Raw genomic sequence first — 20,266 nt, 5'->3', positions numbered from 1 at the left:
TTTTATTTTTGTTTTGTTCTATAATTGCGATAGTCGCATGCATTAACCCAATATTAGATAACTTATGTAAAGTAGTATAATTGGGAATTACTGCGTGTTTCTAAATATAGACAGATTTCCATACATTTCCATTACATACTACAGTATGCTATAAAAAATACAAAATTTCATACGACAGAGAATATCAAAGCTGGTAACTGGATATTTTCCATCGAAATGTCAACAATTTTTTAACGCGAAACAAATCTTCCTTTTGTCCTGGATATCGGTTTTCAGTTATTCATTAATTTTTGATTTGCTCGATTATGGATCCCTTTCATTCATTCAGCTGCATATACGTTTTATCATCGTTGCGCGCTATATGCTAGTAATTTATAAAGAGACGACGCTCATTTGTTAATACGAGAAAATCGTTCGTCTTTCCTATCGTTATGAATGCAGTGGCTGATATTTATGGGTTCTATGACGTACGTGTAGAACTTAATCAGAAATTTTCTTGAAAAATCAACATGAGGCCATAAAGATCAGGATAATTGTAACATTAACGTGAATTTCTTATAAGGAAACAAAGTGGAGAAACTAAGTTGCAACTTCATCGTGATACACGTACGATTATGATTTTTAATACGATCTCAAGGAAACACGGTTATTTTTATGCGAGTGCATTTCATGGAAGGTATTCAGGCCAATGTCGTACATGTGTGAACCCCCAGGTTCTATTTTTATGGGAAACCCTGCGAGTAAATATCCGTGTAATTTCGCGGTTTTCTGTTTGATGTAAACGAACGTGAATAAGTTTACCAGGAAATAAAATCTAGGTGACTGAATAAGGAACAAACTACCAATGCAAGCCATTGCATATATAATTTCTATGTATCGTTGATGACTAATAATATATCATAGATCTAATTCTCACGGGTTTAATATCGAGGAAAAAAGAAAATTCGGATAAGAAGCAGGAAAACTTGTCTGAAATTCTCCATTTACGTATACGAGCTTTTGTTACAGAAATAAATGCTTATCATTCACGGTCATCCAACGATGACCCAACTTTGCATTCTGCGTGCGGATTTCTTATTTTTTCGTTCCTTTTATTTTCTCGATAAAACATATTTTATCGAGTATATTTTAATTTGACACGAACAAAATTTTTCAGCCTTCGGTTTATTTAGAATCGAATATAAATATATATAATCTTAGGTATATAAGTGAGTCATTAAGAAATTATTTCGAATTCAGAATATATAAAAGATTCCCGTTTATATTTCAAAAATGATATTTTAAAGAATTTTAACTAATATTATATAGCCGTATAACGGTTTATTTGTTTTATCGTTTTGTTTAACTTATTCTTATACCTTTTGGTAAGTAAACATCTCTCAGATATCGCTTTTGGAATATAAAGTGCAAAATTTACGCGAAAAACTTTCACACACCACTGTAAACGTTAAGTCTCGATGCAACAAATATATTATTATTATTATTAGTTTCTTTATACAGAAACTATTATTTTTTCGGTAAAATGTACTTCACGCAATATACAGGGTGATTGGTAACTGGTGGTACAAGCGGAAAGGGGCTGATTCTACGCGAAAAAAGAAGTCGAAAATATAAAATAAAAATTTTTTTTTTTTTTTAAATTTTTTCATCGAGACAACGATCTACAATGAGATCCGTTACAACGTACCGCACGCGTACCGAGCGAAAATTCAAAGTCGATTTCCTCGAAAACAAAGCCTCAAACGAAACATTTTTATCCTATATTTTCGACTTCTTTTTTCGCGTAGAATCACCCCCTTTCCGCTTGTACCACCAGTTACCAACCACCCTGTATTTCGTTTTGACTGGAACAAAATCATTCAGCTGTAGGTCAATTAAATTTTCATTATAAATGAACGCAATTTTTATTATCTAATACAATAAGTATTATCTAATAATAATAAGTATCATCTTGTAGCACTCGAAACTTTGGACGCTATATAAACTTTTGAACGATATGGAAGCGAACGATGAGGTATCATTCAGGTAGCTTTGTGACAGAGGTCCTTGAACCAACGACAAAGAGAAGTGTCGCGTTATTGTCATGTTTATACAATAACTATGCTTTTCAAACGTAAAGAAATAATATTTTGTTCGATGGCTGCGTCAAAATCTATTGTAAGTGTCCATTAGTTTTCACTGACTTAATATTATGTAAGAATTTTTATCTTAACTGCGATCAATTGTTGCGTGATCGTTAACTGTACTCCAATTATCGTAATTAACAGTACGTCAAGAATCATCGTTAAATTAATGTCAATTACGTATTATCGACGTGTCTTCTCAAATAACCATCAATCTCGATCTTAATATACTTTCGTCATGACATAATTCCAAATAGGTCTCTGCCTGCAAGATCGCTTTATCTTTGTAGCAAATAACATCGTCCCGAGGTAATTGGCAATTTGTTGTTACGGCGTCATTGAGGAATCATTGAATTTTGAAGGAAAAGCAATATTAAATTAAATATTAACAAATATAAAGGAATATTAAAATAAAGAATCGTAAATTACCGTGTGCAACGTTAATTACATTGTTCAAATCCGGTTCGCGACGTCCATAAAGAGGCATCTAACATTCAATACGTAATACGTTAATCGCTGTACATCGCATCGCAATATTGCCGTCTATTCATCATTGATTTTTTAATTTTGTCATTTTCTCTATTCCTGTTCTTCCCACCAGGAAGACCAAAACATATGGGCGTGAATCTTTCTTCGAGTCTTTCCCTTCTATCTGATTCATGGCATCACTCGTGCTTGCTTGATCATCAGTTTAGTCTTGAACTGTACGCCACGCGGATTGGTTTATCGGCATCGTTTGTTTCACTTCTCATCGCCGTGTCAGTTTTGTGTACGTTATTACAGAAATGTGCAGCATCGTTCGATCGAATGCCTTGTTCCTGCTACTCCTCGTCTTAGCGTCCGTGAGCAAAGAAGAACTCTATGGTAAATAAAATATCTATTCCGTGTTCGTGTGTAACTTATGTCTGTGTCTGTGTTTTTTCTCTTTTCGTCGTAATCGTCTTCACGTCGAACGATTTAAAAATTCATGATCATCTCGCTTCAAAAAGTGTTTAAAACTGCGATCACGAAAGACGGTAGAGTTGTTATGTCTCCGCCCACTCAACTCGGATTTTCTAGAGAGAGAAAAAGAAAAAAAGGAATATTTCTACGGTTTGAACTCTTCAACTCTGTCTTCGTCACGACCGGAATTATGATGTACCGTGGTTGAACCCAATAAAAAGTATATCGTCGTATTACGAACACGAACATAGTGATCTACGCGAATTTTGTATTGCACGACGCGAACGAAATACGTATTTATTTTACAGCGACACACGAAAGTGTTTGGACCCTTATTATATCACATTTTTGTAAATCGACTAGATATCATGATTATTATGGCAAACTTTGAAAGCAATTCGAAAATGTACATAAAAGAAAGCATAACATACAAGACGTTCATCGCACACGTGTAATTAGCGTTAAAAGCGATACCATTATGCCTATCGGTAAAATGGACAATTCACTGTTTAAACAATTTCGTGATCTTTGCGAAATGTATGCTTGCAATAAATATATCGTAGCTTTCATATCAATTTTCAGGCTTGCTTCAAACTTTACCAGCGTTATCGCGATAGTCGTATCGTGTCGCGCATTATACAAAACCTTTTGCATAACGTAGATAATATATACAGATAAATGTTCTATGACAGGCGTTCAAATAATTTCGCGAGCAACTACACTTGCTTATTGCAGAAACGTTTTGTGTACTTTTATGACGTCACTCTTATGTATTGTAAAGTCAAGCCTTCTTTAACTGGCAACTTTGCACCGATCATGTGGAGTAACGTTTGTATTAAATTGTTTGCGTGAAGAGGCCGAGTTAAATACAAACTTGAAATTCAGCCTCGTTAACAAGACTAACAGGATGTTACGCGATAAGTAAAAGCAATATTACCTCTGGTTTCTCTTTGTTCTTCGCAGAAGGAAGCCATTGCACGATGGAACAAGGTAATCCAGGTGTATGTAGGCAATTGTCCGACTGCCCCTTCAGGATGCAAGAAGTAATAGAAGGTAGAAGACATACGACTTCTTCGGGAAGATGTGGATTCGTTAAGGACATCGAGATCGTTTGTTGTCCCATAAATATCACGAGGAAGATATCACCTCGTCCAGCTGATATTGGTATGGCTCTTTGGATAATGTAATTTTCTATGGTTAAAATACTTTGCGCGTAATCACTCTTTCTACGGGGCTATACAGATTTTTGCATTAAAAGTTAACTTCCTCCATAGTTTCCACAAATTAAAGTTTCTATCACTCGTAATTAAAGGTTCTGTTACACCATTGCTCCTTTAAACCTGTTAATTTGTATCGTAAATAACGAGTCCGTTTTTGAAACCTCCACGTATTTATATTATAATCGAACTATAAAACCTATTTCGACGTAGCAAATTGATCTTATCAACACTAGTTTTCGATAATTTCTTTTCATTAAAAATCTGCGTAGGAAGTTTACACTTCGCAGATATTTTTAAAGATCTAGGAAGATCGGAAGATTCACAATCTGAAAGTAATTTATGACACAATTATGTTGGTCGGATGGTATTAAAAGTTTACGCGCGTGTTAGATACAATCGCTTGCATGTGTGAAAAGTACGCGTATATAGTAGATCGGAGTCTGTAGAACATCATCAATGATCGAGCATATGGAAATATCAGAAACAGTTGTACTAGGAGTACAATATAATTCTAGTAGTTAAAAAGGAGTGAGCTGTCTGAAAAGTAACGATAAAAAGAACTGTTATAAAAAGATAATGACACAACTTAGTCTCATGTACCTTTTTAATATTCTGGAATATTCATAAGAATAGCGAAAACGCACGTATAAACGAAATAGTAAGATAGGACTTGGTAATATCGATTTGGTTCGAAGTATATTGAATTTGAAAAAAAATTATCTCTCTACGAAAAACAAAAAGCTTGATTGATTATATTTTTCCTGTATGGTCTACGTACGTTAATGTGATAAGAAACAAAGCATGCTATGTTTTATGTCGTATTGAGAAACAATTTTCCTTATTCCAAAAGATTAGATTATAATACTTATTGAAAGAAAGAAAAACGGTAAAAAGAGCAGTTTAGTTTTGTCTCATAATTATAAAACCAGCGTAAAAATTCTGTTCGAAATTTTCATCTTACCACGTAAATATTTAACTCAGCATACTGTATAATGAAATAATAACAATAACTTGTCTAAGTTTAATTATTCAATTTCGCATACTTCTAGTCTTTTGTCACGTTGTATTCTTGTACCTCGTATCTGTATAAGAATTGAAAATTTCAGAGTAGTTTTATATTTACGAGATGCGGTGTACGTAATTTATTGTTATGGATTTTATAAAATAATAGTATGAAATTTTAATTACGTAGAACGAGAAGCGAGGAATAGATTATAATACAAATTTACTATCTTAACATATCAAATTGCATGCATTTTATCTGAATCTGAAATGAAACACGAAATGCATAAAGATAAGTCAGAAAGAAATTTCTTGATAAAATATCACGATCATATGCGTATAAATCACCTACTACGAAGTTGATTTGCATACTCTATTTAAAATTTAAATGGTTAACCTTCCTTTTGGTCCAGGATTTATGCGCAATGCGTAAAATTAAGTACACGTACTACCAAAAAGAATACGTACCTTCATTTTGGAAATTTTCTTTTTCTTACAACCATTGTTAAAGGCATATTAATCTTCTCAAAACGTATTTTACCGGATTTATTACCACGGCACTCTTGCATAATGCAACTAACATTGTTAACCCAGTTAAAATTTCAATAATGATATTGAGATCTATTGAAAATGACAACGTGAGTTCGCGCTTGCCATCCATATGCAGATGCGCTACTTACAATAAATAATAACTAGAATAGTTATAATTCTAGATACAATCGATAGATTTCAGATATTCTTTTGTTTTTATCCCTAGTCCATGTAAGAAAGTGCAATAAAGGTTTTTCGGCTCAGAACGCTGTGATAGATTTATCCAAAGAATAAAATAATAACTATTGTGATCCTACCTCTAAATACAGAAATAACAAGATCAATAATAATACCGTGTCACAAGTTACAAGTTGCCAAGTATTATCGAGTCACAAATAGATTAATATATTTGACGATAAAACGAATGAGATTTTACAAGTAAATTAGAGAAGTTATAATTCTGTATTAATCTGTGATTTGACTTGTAATAAATTATTGCGCAAGAGGACTAAAAAATTTTTATCGAAAGTTCGATCGCTTTGTATCATTTATTATGGTAATGCATTTAATTTTTAGCTTGCCAAGAATACAATGAGCAGAGCTCGCAATTGTACGATCTATCGTTTCACATATACGGCGGAGTTGAGGCTAAACCTGGAGAATTTCCATATGCAGTCGCTTTAGGATATGTAAACAAGGACCTTTCCGAAAATCCAGCACCTATCACTTACGAATGCGGAGGTAGCTTGATCTCTATTGAACACGTGTTAACAGCAGCACACTGTGTGAATAATATAAACGAAAAAGTTCCAGTCGAAGTGAGTATTTTTGTATGATTTTTTTGAAAAATAATAAAAACCTGTACTTCTTTATCTATCTTCGTTCTTCTTGTACGACTTTGTTACTGTTTGTTAATATACGATGTCGTGTGATTTAAAATTTACATATCATGTATCTGTCTATTTTTTTTAAACATTATTTCGTTTACTACTTTAACGTTTTATGTCATTGCATTGTTGTGAAATAAGTTAATGCGAGTCCATCAGAACGAGAAATTGAAATCAACCGCGCTTTCTCCCTTCATGATCAGAGAAAGATTCGACGATATATGGTTAAAGAATATTTTAAGTTGCACGTATATTACCATCGATTACGTTTATTTTGTTTCTCGAACAGCAAAATTTAATGTAATTCGCGCAATGTTTCTGTATATGCTCTGTAACAAGTAACTTCCCTACGACGTATGTAAAAATTTCTCTTGAAAGAAAGAAAGATAAGATTATTATCTTACGAATTAACATTAGATAACGTTAACGGATTTCTTTAATGAACTTTTACTCATTGTCCCAGGTACGAGTAGGAAACGAAAGCATAGTAAATATCGCGGCAAACGTGCAGCGAATCCCGATAAGCGACATAATATCTCATCCGAAGTATAAACGCAGTGTGAATTATAACGATGTTGCCATTCTGAAGTTGAAAACAAAGGTACTACTTTCCAGTGCGGTCTATCCTGTCTGCCTTCAAACGCAATTCTTAAATACATTGAGCATGACACCGAAAATGTCTTTAATAGTGATTGGTTGGGGTGCTACAGACTTTAGCAGTTTGGAGTCAAACTCCATCAATTTGAGGAGGACACCCGCTCTTAGGTATCATAAATTTATTATTTTAACCGTAACCGTAATTTTTAGAATTTCGAGATTTTATCGAGCCATAAAATTTAACGTTGTTTCTAAAGTTTCCCGCTTCGATGTTGTTTCTTTTAAAATGACGTTTTTACATATTCGCATTTTGAATCGTTGATGAAACCTGTAGGAAATGTGACGCAGCTAAGTTTAAAGCGTCTTCTCCCGTTCGTCGCCGTAATTTAAATTTTGTTGCTAAATTATTTTATTATATATTTTATTATAAATTATATATATATTATTAATTATTTTATTACTATTATTATTATTATTATTACATCATGAGTCATATAATTTTTAAAATTCAGATTATAATTCTCTAGGGTGCTAAAAGATCTTCAGCCCGAGAGAAGCACTAAAATGTTTTAACTCGTTCGAAATTACAGACTCGTGGATAGAGAAGAATGTACTAAAGACTACGTAGGATTTCCAAAATTACCCAATGGCATCGACGACAGCATGATTTGTGCTGTAGACACGAATCTAACGAGGGGAGCAGATGCCTGTCTAGGAGATAGCGGAGGTCCACTCTTACTATTCAGCCAGCAAGGCGTTAAAGTAGTTGGAATTACGGCTTTCGGACAAGCTTGTGGTGGCTCCAAACCCGGCGTCTATACGGCTATATATCCTTATTTAGATTGGATCGAGGAGCAGGTGTGGATAAGAAGCAACGAGAATAACAAAGCCGTCGTGAAGGCTCCGAGTAACAAGAGTGAACCTGTCATAAACCTGTCGTTTATTAATCCTATCTTTAACATCACGTACACGTCCCAGTGAGACATGGCTTATACGTGTTACACATACCTGGAGGATATTCGCATAATAGAATTGGATTATGTTACAGAGACAACGGTATATATCATCAGTTCCATTTTTCCGATTTTCCATCCAATTTAATCGTGCATGATACCTTAGATGATCCGCTGCGTCATATCCGATGCAATCGTATTTTTTATCGTTAGAAAATTTCTTATTGTTACGTGCGATTTTTTTATAACATTTGCGTTTACGTTAAAGATTTCCTCAAAACGTTAAAATTCCTCTTTTGAAGGATTGAAAATACAGCGAGATTCATAGGTGGAAAATTAAAGGGTTAATAAATTGTATAGTGATTCGTAAACGAAATTTAGTAACTGAATAGTCTACAAAATATCGAAACTTTTTAGTAGAAAAGTTGGTAATTGAAGACCGCAGGGCAAGAACACGAGCTAAGTTACGTTTCCCATTTCTTAAGCAAACAGTTTTAAAGTCGTTGTGTAAACTCATGTTGTCAAAATCGTCTTTGAACTTGATTTTGAAGCTAATTTTACGGATAACTTAAATCAGTGTCGTAATATTAAATTATTGAAAGTAATTCAAATATTGCTTACCTTGAATCATACCTCTCTCTGGTAAAGAAATCTATCAATTATATTTTCAAGCCTCAAAGATGAACTTTAATTAAGTGTCCGAACCCCTAAATTTTTAGTATATCCAATGTGTGTCATCAAGAAGGAAAGAACGATAGGGAGTAAACATTAACAAAACCCTCTTTTATTTATTCACATTCTGTACAAATGTTATTTTACATAATGTCGATAATATCTACCGGACCAGCTCGGATTATTGGCCGGTAATTATGTGATAAGCGTCGATTTGAATACTCTTCGAAGTGAAGTACAGTTATTAAAACCGAGCTTAGGCAATCTTGGAATAAAGTAGAAACCGTTGTTGGCGGATAAACGTAAGATGTATTGATTGTATGCTTTTTGTAAAAAATGCAAACAAAGAAAAAATGCTTTCTAAACGAAATAAAAATATTTTAGACGAATACTGTGAACGGTTAAATACGTCTAACAAGGGCCTCGTATCTTTAAAGTCGTTACTCTTTAAGATATCCAGATGCAAAGAAATATACCAGCACCAAGATTCAAAGCGATTCCATGTAATCTAAGTTTACGATATAAGTTTCCACATTTTCCTCCAAGTGATTAATACATTAAGGACCAAGCGAAATGTAGGATTATTACAAAGCATGAATAAAGATTGTTTTATCAAGGTACAATGGCGTGTGAAGATGTTTGAATATTTATAAAAAATTTTTCTGAATGTATCATGTACGTTATGTGAAAAATCGTGTCTGAAATATAGGCGATGTGATACAGCTATCGTGATCACATTGGCGAAGTTTGAAGCGAGTCTGAAAATTTACGTACAAGTTACAAGATATTTGTAGTAAGTATTTTTAGTACTAATTATATGTTTTAGGCAACTAGTTATACTGTATGCTAATTTTTTTTAGTAAACATGTATTTGCAATAAACATCCTATAACTTTTATATACATTTGAAGGTATATTTTACTATTATAATTATGATAATCGTGTCTTATTATAATGCTAATAAAAGATAAAGTTTGTTATAACACATAATTATATTCACAAAAATTTTCTATGAGTCAGGTGTGCAAATACTTGACAAAAGTCCATTGTGTAAATTAAAGAGATGAAATCAATCTTCGTGACTTAGAAAGGAGATAATACCTAGTATTATCGTGTAATATTTCAACTTCTTTAAACTTTATCAAAATGTAGGATCTAGATAGAAGAAGAAATACTATACAAAGAAAATATTTTGCAAGTCTTTGGAACGTTCTTTCGTAATTGCTGTATTAGAAAATAGAATTCTGTGATATAAATTCGTTAGAATAATTGAAAGTACGTTGACGCAACATTGGTCCTTAATGATTTCAAATTTTGCAAACCATTGAAACCATTTCAGCACAGATATAGATGTACAGTTCGTATTTCTCATAAAGGTAAATCGTTAAATCTATTATAGAACATCGAAATTCTTATTTATTCAACGTAGGGTGTACAACGATTATAATACAGTGTACTTGTACGCGATGTAATACTGTTAACGATCAGGTGCAATTGTATATATGTATTTTAATTTACAACCTAACGAACGAATTCCAAAGAATTTCATTATTCCCGCGGACTCGTTCGTCCGCGACGCGTGATTCAAATGAAATTAATCGGGAGTCGTTTCGTCGATCACTAACACCGTAAAGCTTCGTTCACATTAGTCAAGTTACGTGAATTCAAGCCGCTTGAGCTCGAGTAACCTAATTTGAAGGGAACACCTAACACTAGGTAGAATATTTTTATTAGAAAATAAGAATAAAAAGGAAGTAATTACACGCTTGTTCATAAATATTAAGATACTTGCTGGTTTCGTACGAAACTTTTAATCCGAGGTATAATCTAAAGTCAATTTTATTTAAAGTACCGTGGAAACGATTAATCAGAATTTTATATTCGCGTAGCATAAAGATACTTCAGATTATTTTAAATCGAGTCGGCTGATGAGGATAAACATAGAAAATTATAAAGATATTTCAACTCGAGTAAATTACACGCTGGTAAATAGGTAACAAGTTACACGAATTTAAATTGCTCGAGATCATGTAATTTGACCAATCTGAACAAAGCTTAACTTCTTAACAGTAAAGAGTTTCGTGCGTATAGAAAATTGAAAGGAAAGATATTTCCGTCGTATTAACTACGTACGTGTTGCATTCCCATCACCCATAGACACCTTCCACTCTCGTATCAATGCAATTTAATTTTCTAATCAATTTGAAAAATCCTCTGAACAAAAGTTATTCGACATATAACATTATACTACCAAAGAAAGAAAATTGATTTGTTATACAATTAGGTAATACAAGTTAATTGATCGAATTATGATACTCTGTCTATAAAATCAATCAACAATTCTCTAGCATATCGTTCTTCATCTTGAACTTCATCGATTCATCCAATACATACTATAGTAATACGAAAAAGTAGTTTCTGTTTTCTCAAAAAGACATGTTTCGGAAGGGATTTCTAATCTTCAGAGCCTGTCGACGCTAAACGATCCTTGCAACTTAAATCTCGGCTCTTGAATTTTCACCCCCATTTGGTAGCTATCGTGTACAACGATCTGAGAAGTTCCAGCGCCCTGTTATCCGACGCAACAGTCTCGTCCTCCTGCAAAGAATTATTTTCATCCAACGTCGCGGTCTTTTCCGATCGTCTTACGATGCTCGCCGAATTTTCCGTAGTTGTTCGAAACTTGCGGCTCTTTCTACTCCTAAATGTGGTCACCGGTGGATCCGTGACTAATGGAGCGGTCGAGGCACTTTTTGCGTAATTAATCGACCTAACAGCAGGCAGACTAAGCTGATTAATTCCGGCCACCGCGTTCTTCGATTCCTCCGATGAAAATTCGTTCACGGGCAATCTAAGCAACGCGTTTAGCAATTCTTCCCTTTCACGTTGCAACGTTTTATTCGCTGGATCGCTGCAGTGTCGTATTAAAAGTAGAACAAGTTGTCGAACAGTCTCGTTGTTATCCGCCTGTTTCATCACCCTCATCAACGTGTTAGTACTCGAATCGTTTAATTTACCGAACAGTTTCTCAGCAATTTCGTTCTCTGTTCCATTTAACTTAGTCGTCGCTACTGTATAAGGCAATAAAGAAGTCACCACGGTGTCATGAGGCAAAGACTTCGTCGACGTGATGGAAGACGTTATGGTCGTCGTGATACTGCTGCGTGTGGTTATCATTGGCTTCGGTGTCGCGGTGTTTTCAGCTGTTGACGAAGTAAACGATGTTGGAAGCAGAGAAAATGTCGTAGGCGAATCTTTATCCCTGGACAATCTCTGCGATGAAAACAAAACATCTTCGTCGCTAATGAATGACTCGTCTGAACTACTCGATACATCTTCACCCAGAGAAGGCGTATTTTCATAATCTACTCCTTCTCGACTATCAGTGACGCTAAACGTTCCTGTTGTAACAGTGGAGCCAAGGTCTGACTCTAAATCGTGATTAATTCTCTGAGGGTCAACGAACACCGAAGTCTCCCATAAATGAGTAACAGCTGGAGAAGAAGTCCAGTGGTCACTGTCTAATAACTTTGAATCTTCCTTCTGATCTACGGACTCGAAAGAATCGTTAGAATCGTCATTTGTGCAAGGCGTAGTATCTATGCTATTTGTAGTGGAGGTTGTTAGTTCAGTAACAGCAGCTGTGCTTGTTATAGGTTTCTCTGTTGTCTCGATATTATGTTCGTCCACGCGATTGTAAAGATTTCTAAACTTCATGTAACTGCTTCGTAACGTAGGCAGGGAAATTCCAATTGGTTTCGGTTCGGCTAATAACGACTTGTGACGGGGAATTTTATGAGGTTGATTTGTAGAGGTTTCGTAACTCGTGGTTGAATCAAAAGTAGTCGATCGAACGCTATGCGTGGACATAGGTGTGCTAGAATAACTTTCATGCCTCAACGACCCGAGAGTTTTATCATTATCCTTTCGAATCGTCTCTGGATGATCGTCGAAAAACGGAGGATTCAATTGTTGCTCAGGTTTCTTACTCGTCGACTTTTTGTTCCAATTGTAGGTAACCATGTGCACGAACACGGATGGAGAGGGAGGTGTCGGTGAAACGACGTAATTGTCGCTTATGGGAGTGCTGGCGAATAATTTGTCGAGTGATTCCGTGACAGTCGTGACGCTGTTATTCTGGAAACCCCCAACGCGATTTTGATTCCCAGTCTCATCGGACGAAACGTAGCTACTTGTCACCGCTGACTCGCCGTTTCCTTTGTCCACCTCGTTATTCTGATTGTAGAATCCGCTTGAATCATACGGTGTACTGTTTGGCTCTAAAGTGTACGCGCTCTCTGTTGGAGGAACGGAAGTCTCGAAATACGTGCCAGTCACAGGACTCAACGATATCAAGTTGGTACTATACTCAAACCCGTCTTGAGAAAATACTTTCGGAGTAGTGTAGTAAGTGCTTGCTGATGTGCTAAAAGTATCGTAAACGCTCTCTTGGGTCGTAGTGGTTGGTGGTTCAAAGGTAGTAGGATAAATGGTAGTTAATTTCTGTCTTATATCGTTACCATCGTCGGAGAAATCCAGAACTTCGTCTCTTTCTCTGATCGGGGAAGTGTTATCTTCGATCAGATAGGGAGTAGTAGTGCTCCATAAATCATTTTCTTCCGTAGTTTTGGATGGCTCGGTCGGTCTGATCTCCGTTAACACCTTCTTAAACGATTCTGGATCCAATAAATAGGCCGACAGAGCGTGTGTGAACACTTGAGCCAGCTCTCGAAGTCTAGTACTGTTAGTCTTTCGAAGATCATCCAAGGATCGTCCGCTTTGTTGGAGCTCTAAATCATCGTTATAATCCTCTCTGTAACCACTAGAATTGTCCAGACGATCTTCCGTAGTCACATTATTCGTCTCCACCTCTTCGTTCAATTTAAATAATTCCGTGTACGAATCGATAGTGTGCCTGGTTAGAAGACTGGTCGGCACTTGGACCGTTCCATTACTCTTCTTCGAAAGTGCCGATTCCTCCACATCCTCTGCAGACTCTATATTTATAGAGGAATCCGTAGTTTCGTTCGAATCAAAGTTCTCTGTGGCTGTAGAGAAATAGAGAGCTAGAGAGTGTAATGTCGAAGGAGCTGGAGGAACGGAAACGTTCGACGCCTTCTCGTTTTCTTTCAACGTTTCCGACAAACTAGATACACTATGCTCGAGATTCTTCAAAGAGTGTAGCATACTCAACGCGTGCTCTCTTTCGGAAAATCGCGCTGCATTCGACCTAATCTTACTCGACGACGTCGAAGTAGGATATTTCAGTTTTGGTATCAGAGTTCTCGGAGAGGTATAAGTCGTCGTATAAGTGGGCACCGTGGGAGTATATGGAGTTGGTTTTGAAGTGGTACTGCTAGAACTGTACGCGTAGTTTCTTGTAAACGGAATATAAGGACCTAGTGTAGACATCACTTTACCCTGTTTGTACGTGAAACTTCTATCGTAAGGACTCAGATCCTTCTCGGTCACGGTGTTCTGTTGATAAGCCAGAGTGCTTCTAAAAGGTTTCTCTGTGGTTGTGCTGATCAAATTTTGTCGATAGCCTGGAGATACCGTGGAGAGGTTCTTGCTAGTCGGTATAGAATCGTTGTTTAACCTATTAGACTGGTTATCGATCGTGGTTCGAGCCGCTGGTCTCTCTGTGCTGCGTCCAAAATTGCTGCTACGGAAAGATGCAGTTGGTGTGGAAGAAAAGTAGCTTGTAGTATATCTCTGCTGCGAAGAACTCGGTGTTATAGTGTTTTGACGATAGACATCTGTGGTCACGTAGGAACGAGTCGTAGCAGGAACTGTTCCTGTGTTCCCGATAGTTGCTCTATTATTATCCCTATTATCGTTACCATCGTAATAATTCTTGTCAACGAAGCTGCTTCGAACGTTAGTCCCTATAGTTCTCGCGTTTCCACGATACTCGTAGTTGCTGTTAGCAAACAGAAGCGATTCGGTGATCGGTTGAGTATCAGAATAAGTAGATGGATTCGTTAGAAAACTACTACTTTCGGTGGTAATCTCGTCGTTACACGGAGGAGTAGCAGTGACCGTCGAATACTGCGTCGTCGTCTCATAATAAGTAGACGTCGTGTCTGTAAACGACGGGTAATCGTTCCTCTGTGTGGATACGTCGTTTTCATTATCCCGTCTCCACGTGGTCGAATCATAAATAGAATTTCTCGTAGTAGAATCACGATTAATGTACAATTGATAGTAATACTGGTGCGTATTTCCAGTGTTTTCGTTGAACCGATTCCCACGATTGCCAACGAACGCTGCGCTTTCTGCAAATTGCTGAGACTCTTTCACGGGGCTTGTATTACTTCCTCTGAATGTAGTCGACTCTGTATAAGCTGGCGTGACCCTTTGCGAAGAAGTAGAGTTACTCCTATTCAGACCTTTAAACTTCAATCTTTTCAGAGCTCCTTTGTCATCACGTTGACTATTCGAGTTTCTGTTCGTAACGTAGTAATTTTGAGCCTTTTTCGGGGTGCTATAATAATCTTGACTGGTCGTCGAATACCTATTCACGTTCCCTTCGTCGGTGTTTCTTGTAAATTGATTGAATTGCTGCTTCAAGTTGGAAGGTTGATTGTTCGAGTGAAATCCATTGCCACCAAACAGTTGGTTACCGTCTCTTTGCGAGTTTGATTCTTGACTGAAATTGTTGCCAGAGTCAAAGTGTCGAGAGGACTTGATCCTTTCTCTGTTTGGTTGCACCTGATTTTCTTGCGGAGGCTCTTCATACGGTTTAATCCTTCCGTTCTGCTTACCATCGTAACTGAGATTCTGAACGTCGTAATAGTCTTGTTGCGCGCCTGATTCGATCGACTGTGGATAATCTAATTTCGATTTTCGAGACTCGGCCCGTCTTCGTTCTTCTTCAAATAACTGCTCGCTACTTTGCTCGTACAGTTCCGCGGATTTGCTACAGTCCACCTTGAACCACCAATCGCAAATTAACTGCGATTGTTGAAAGATGGTGCCGTTCGGACAAAGAAATGAGATTTTTCGCCCGTTGTCGCAGATATGGAATACCTGAACAGAGAAATGTTCATTGTGATAATTCATTGCTTGATTTTTGTTCATCGTGTACCATTACGGAATCATTTATATCAACGGAGTCTGTGTAGTTCGGCGGCCAAAAAACATGAGAATATGAATGAGAATATAAGAACTAACAATTTTCTTAATCTCTCTTTTAAGAAATAAAATTTAATATGAAGGCCATATCAAACGAACTACGATGACTATTATAACACGTTATTTTTCTAAATCGTTAGATTTTCCAGAAATAAGCAGTCTACAATAATAGAAGCGAAAAACCCAGTTCTACAATTGTCTATTCATCAAAAAGAGCATACATTGACACACAATACATAATTATACATCTTCGTAATGTATAATATCTTGTATCTCATAGTCGCATCAGCTGCCTGACTCATTTGATTACCAAACATAATCATACGTCATTATTATCTCTCGTTTTGAATTTTTATTCTATTTTTAACGTGTTTAAGGTCGTCGACACTTTTAATTAAACTTCATTTAAAAAATGTTTTTTTACTTGGTTGTCTATTTCGTAATCTTTTCTTATTTTTTTTTTTAACTTCGAACAGCTTGACGTTATTGGTAAAGACAATTTTTAGGAGAAAGTTTCGCAGGTTTTACGAGTTAAATGGTCTATTCATCAGTTTGCTCGATTACGCTATCGCGAGACGAGATATCGCGATGTCGTAACGGTGAATCCCGCGTTTGATTAAAGTAATTATATTGCGGCAAGATATATATTAAACCATTTGTTACTTACTTGACAATTCGTCTCCAAGTCAGCGTAGTAACCACCTTTCAGACCGCGACAGCTGAACGAAGTAGCTGGAATTGTCGTGAGAGCTGGAAAATCCACTCCTGGCTGTCCTGTCACGCCTAAATTACAAGATCATGTTTCATTGTACGACTTGATCGTTCCCTTTTAAAAATCCACTGACGTTTTAATTCCCAACAGCGAAATTTCTACTTTATTTATCTTTTCTTTCTCCTTCATAATTCGTGAATACGATGAAAAATTTAAAAAAGTGTGCAGGGATTCCATTAAGTCATGCAAGTTAATTCTTTTACATGCATTTAAAGCTTCTTGTAGTTGCTCGAAAAATGTTTTATTTCGTGCCATTCAAAACGATTCTACCGCCTATAGCATATTACCACAATCATTTATTCTTGTTCTTATAAAACATTTTCTTTTTTAATTAATTCATAATCTTGAAACTTTTCCTTTTTCTTTTTTAAATAATTCATAATCTTGAAACGTTTCCTTTAATTTTGCTACAAATTTTCCAAACAACCTAATATACATACATGTTATTACAAGACTCTATTACAAGACATGAAAGTCAGTATTAATTGATAATCTGATCTTCTTTTCTTTTTCCATCGATCGAGATCGATTTCTTGGTGATCCACAGCATTAGTTGTCACATCGGTCAGTTACAAAGGATATTAACTAGATGCATGCGCTTTATTCTATTGGGATAGAGGAAGCTGAAAGAGAAAGCGGCTGGTGTACTTATGCAGTATTATTAATAATACCCGCTCCTTTGAGCCATTCCTTGAGAAGATCCACATTGCCGAAGAAGACTGGGAAAGAAAGGCGAAGAAAGTATTTTAGAGACAGAACGGAAGAGGGTTAAGAAGTGTTACTTTCGGTGTTAATAAGAGTATGGCTTAGAAACCTTGATAAATTTGGTACTCGCCATTCTTCTCAGATGCCAGTCTTTTCACTATTTTTTTCAACGATTCCTCGTTCTCTATGGATGCTTCTATACTGGATAAATCCAACTCTGACGAAAGTTCTGGCAGATTTGCTTTTTTGTTACTAGTTTCTGACTAGAAGTGAAAGCAATTCGTAATGAAATTATATAAAATATTAACCGTGTTAAGTGTATAATAATTAGACTGAGGATTTTTATGCATTTATTGTTTATGGGAAATTTGAATGTACATAATAATACGCTGCATAAGATTGGAACGCTATAAATATTATAATGACGTTAGTATACTTGCATATGAATCAGTTAATTATTTATATTAATTAAAACAACACAATATTCATAAAAATTCATAAAATGTATAATATACGTGGAATATTCAAAGTAAAATACTCGATATAATACTTAATAGATGAAATGGATCTCTTGAATTATCTTAGAATTAAACAAACGTTGATTAACTAAAAATCTTGATTTTCAAGGACTCGAAAGTTTTTTAGTTTCGTGAGCTTCCGAGTATAGTATCTCTAACTATTATTTAAAAAATATGCATTCGCATAAATATCCGTAGTCTAATAACAATTCTTGTATGACAAGTAGTCTTAGAATATTTGAAAATATTCTTTGCTATTTTTCTTAACACATTTTTATGACTTGTTTCGTAGTAATAACAGTGTGAGTAAAAGACATTGAATGTAGATATGTATTGTTATTTTACACGGTAGAAGCTAGAAACGTTAATGAGCGGTCATAGTCACCTCTGCTTCGCAATTGCTGACCATGAAAGTGACCATTGAACCTGAAAAACCGAGTGACACTTAAACCTCAAATATTCAGAAACGAAATTTATTATCAATTCCTCGAAAAATGATACTTCATTTTCCGTGTTTTAACATTCAATAACGCTAAAGTAACATCCTCACATAACATAATAAAAATCATACATATATATACGTATGTAGATTAAAACATATCGAGAGAGATCGAGAGATACTCGAATCATACTTACATAAAAATATGATTACTTCGAGATATGCCATTCTCGATAAATTCTTGTGCATGATTCTGTAACAAGATATAAGCAAATTCAGGTCAATCGAATTTCTTCGTAATTAGAAAAATATCAAGTATTACAATGAGTAATAAGTTCAGTCACAATTTCATAAGAAAACACGTCAAGTGTTATTAATTTCATATGAAATCTATCTATATAGTTAAACAGATTTTGTTTATCCCATTTCTTTATAAATTTATCTTGTTTTGGCTTTTATCAAAAAATTCACACGTAGATATTTCTACATTCTTAATTTATTATATCATTCTTTGCAATGTATACAGTGGTGAAAAGCTATTTTTCGCTAAAGCGAACTTATTGCTCAATTCAATACATATACAATATATGGATGCCATATACACATATAAGAAATAATAATGTTGTTATCTATAAAATCAAAATAAATAAACAGATTACACTACAAATATTCTGTTATTTCTAGATATATTCAAAAACGATACAGAAAAATGAAAATATAATAAAAGCTCAAATTTTCAAGAGAAAAAAATAAAGCCACTGCCGAAACCCGGGATCGAACCAGGGACATTTAGATCTTCAGTCTAACGCTCTCCCAACTGAGCTATTTCGGCGCTGAAAGAACATCTCTCTATACATAATAACAAGCACTTATTATACAATTCGATCAATACCTTTTATTAAAAATGTTTAAGCAAAAGTTATTTTAGAATCTAAACTAATAATTTAGGTTCTAATTAAATTTCATAAGATACGGTTCTAACAATAAAGGTTTTCATGAAGCGAAGCTTTAAGTAAAGAGATGACATTTAATCGCTTATATTTCATACTATACATAAGCCTTATACATTCTCGTGAACTATTAACGAGAATAAATAAAATACCAAGAACCTTGCTTAATAGTGATAATAATCTCGTAAGATTTATGTAGAAACATATTTTATGATTGCTCATGGAGTTATTATTATCTGAATAAAATCTTCGATGGTAATAGTTCTTGTTACTATTTTATTATTATTCTTTTATTAGGTCTATAATTAATAGAAGATTTAAGTATCTTTACTTTGCAAACAAATTTACGAAAAAATACGATTGAAACAGATAATAACATATACATATCAATAAAAGGTAATAATAAAATATATGAGAAGAAAGCAGATAAAAACGAAAAATAAGATAAAAAGATTAAAATTCTATGACGTAGTCGCTAAAAATATGAACATAGTACGTAACATAATAATCTATTTATATCAGATACAATTTTCTTATTTATTATTATCTCGCCGGGAATAAAATATTCGAATACTCGCCATAGAAAATGTATCTGATATACAAAGCTTTTCGATTAATACTCCAATGATACGCGATTCATCATGATATTAAGTATAGTGTTCTTTATAATATTCCATTTCCTTATCTATACTCATAAAAACATGAATTTGCATGAATATCCACAATCTGTTTGTCAAGCATGAACTACTTCCTACAGACCGCGTATATTACGTACATTCTATGCATTTTCCAGAAAACTAAAAAAGCAGTTATCGTTTC

General features: G+C 34.9%; 2 protein-coding genes and 1 non-coding gene across 6 annotated transcripts in view; 1 reads left to right on the top strand and 2 right to left on the bottom strand.

The window, feature by feature from the left end:
• Positions 1-2,778: 2,778 nt before the first annotated feature.
• On the top strand, positions 2,779-9,550 carry LOC117159042 (serine protease snk). Of its 2 annotated transcripts, none has more exons than XM_033338533.2 (5): positions 2,779-2,987; positions 4,029-4,229; positions 6,395-6,636; positions 7,169-7,470; positions 7,893-9,550. In XM_033338533.2, exons 1-5 carry the CDS (start codon positions 2,909-2,911, stop codon positions 8,281-8,283), a joined length of 1,215 nt encoding a protein of 404 aa, XP_033194424.1. In that variant the 5' UTR covers positions 2,779-2,908; the 3' UTR covers positions 8,284-9,550. The 2 variants fall into 2 exon arrangements, with proteins under 2 accessions (XP_033194424.1, XP_076476139.1); XM_076620024.1 differs by lacking the exon at positions 2,779-2,987 and adding an exon at positions 3,805-3,893.
• Positions 9,018-20,266, bottom strand: part of thw (chitin-binding domain protein thawb) — a 22,105-nt gene continuing 10,856 nt past the window's right edge. For all 3 annotated transcript variants that reach the window (XM_076620016.1, XM_076620017.1, XM_076620018.1), the window contains exons 2-6: positions 18,695-18,750; positions 18,444-18,484; positions 17,650-17,803; positions 16,731-16,846; positions 9,018-15,958 (exon numbers count right to left, since the gene is read on the bottom strand). In XM_076620016.1, coding sequence (XP_076476131.1) covers positions 11,444-15,958; positions 16,731-16,846; positions 17,650-17,803; positions 18,444-18,484; positions 18,695-18,750 — 4,882 coding nt within the window. In that variant the 3' untranslated portion in view covers positions 9,018-11,443. The remainder of the gene's footprint in view (positions 15,959-16,730; positions 16,847-17,649; positions 17,804-18,443; positions 18,485-18,694; positions 18,751-20,266) is intronic.
• TRNAF-GAA (transfer RNA phenylalanine (anticodon GAA)) lies at positions 19,257-19,329 on the bottom strand. Its single transcript has one exon. It is a non-coding gene; the product is annotated as a tRNA-Phe (tRNA).

This window comes from Bombus vancouverensis, chromosome 7 (genome assembly GCF_051014615.1).
Source record: "Bombus vancouverensis nearcticus chromosome 7, iyBomVanc1_principal, whole genome shotgun sequence".
Lineage (NCBI taxonomy): Eukaryota > Metazoa > Arthropoda > Insecta > Hymenoptera > Apidae > Bombus > Bombus vancouverensis.
Note: the sequence above shows the minus strand (reverse complement) of the source record. Positions and strands in the feature narration are given on the sequence as shown.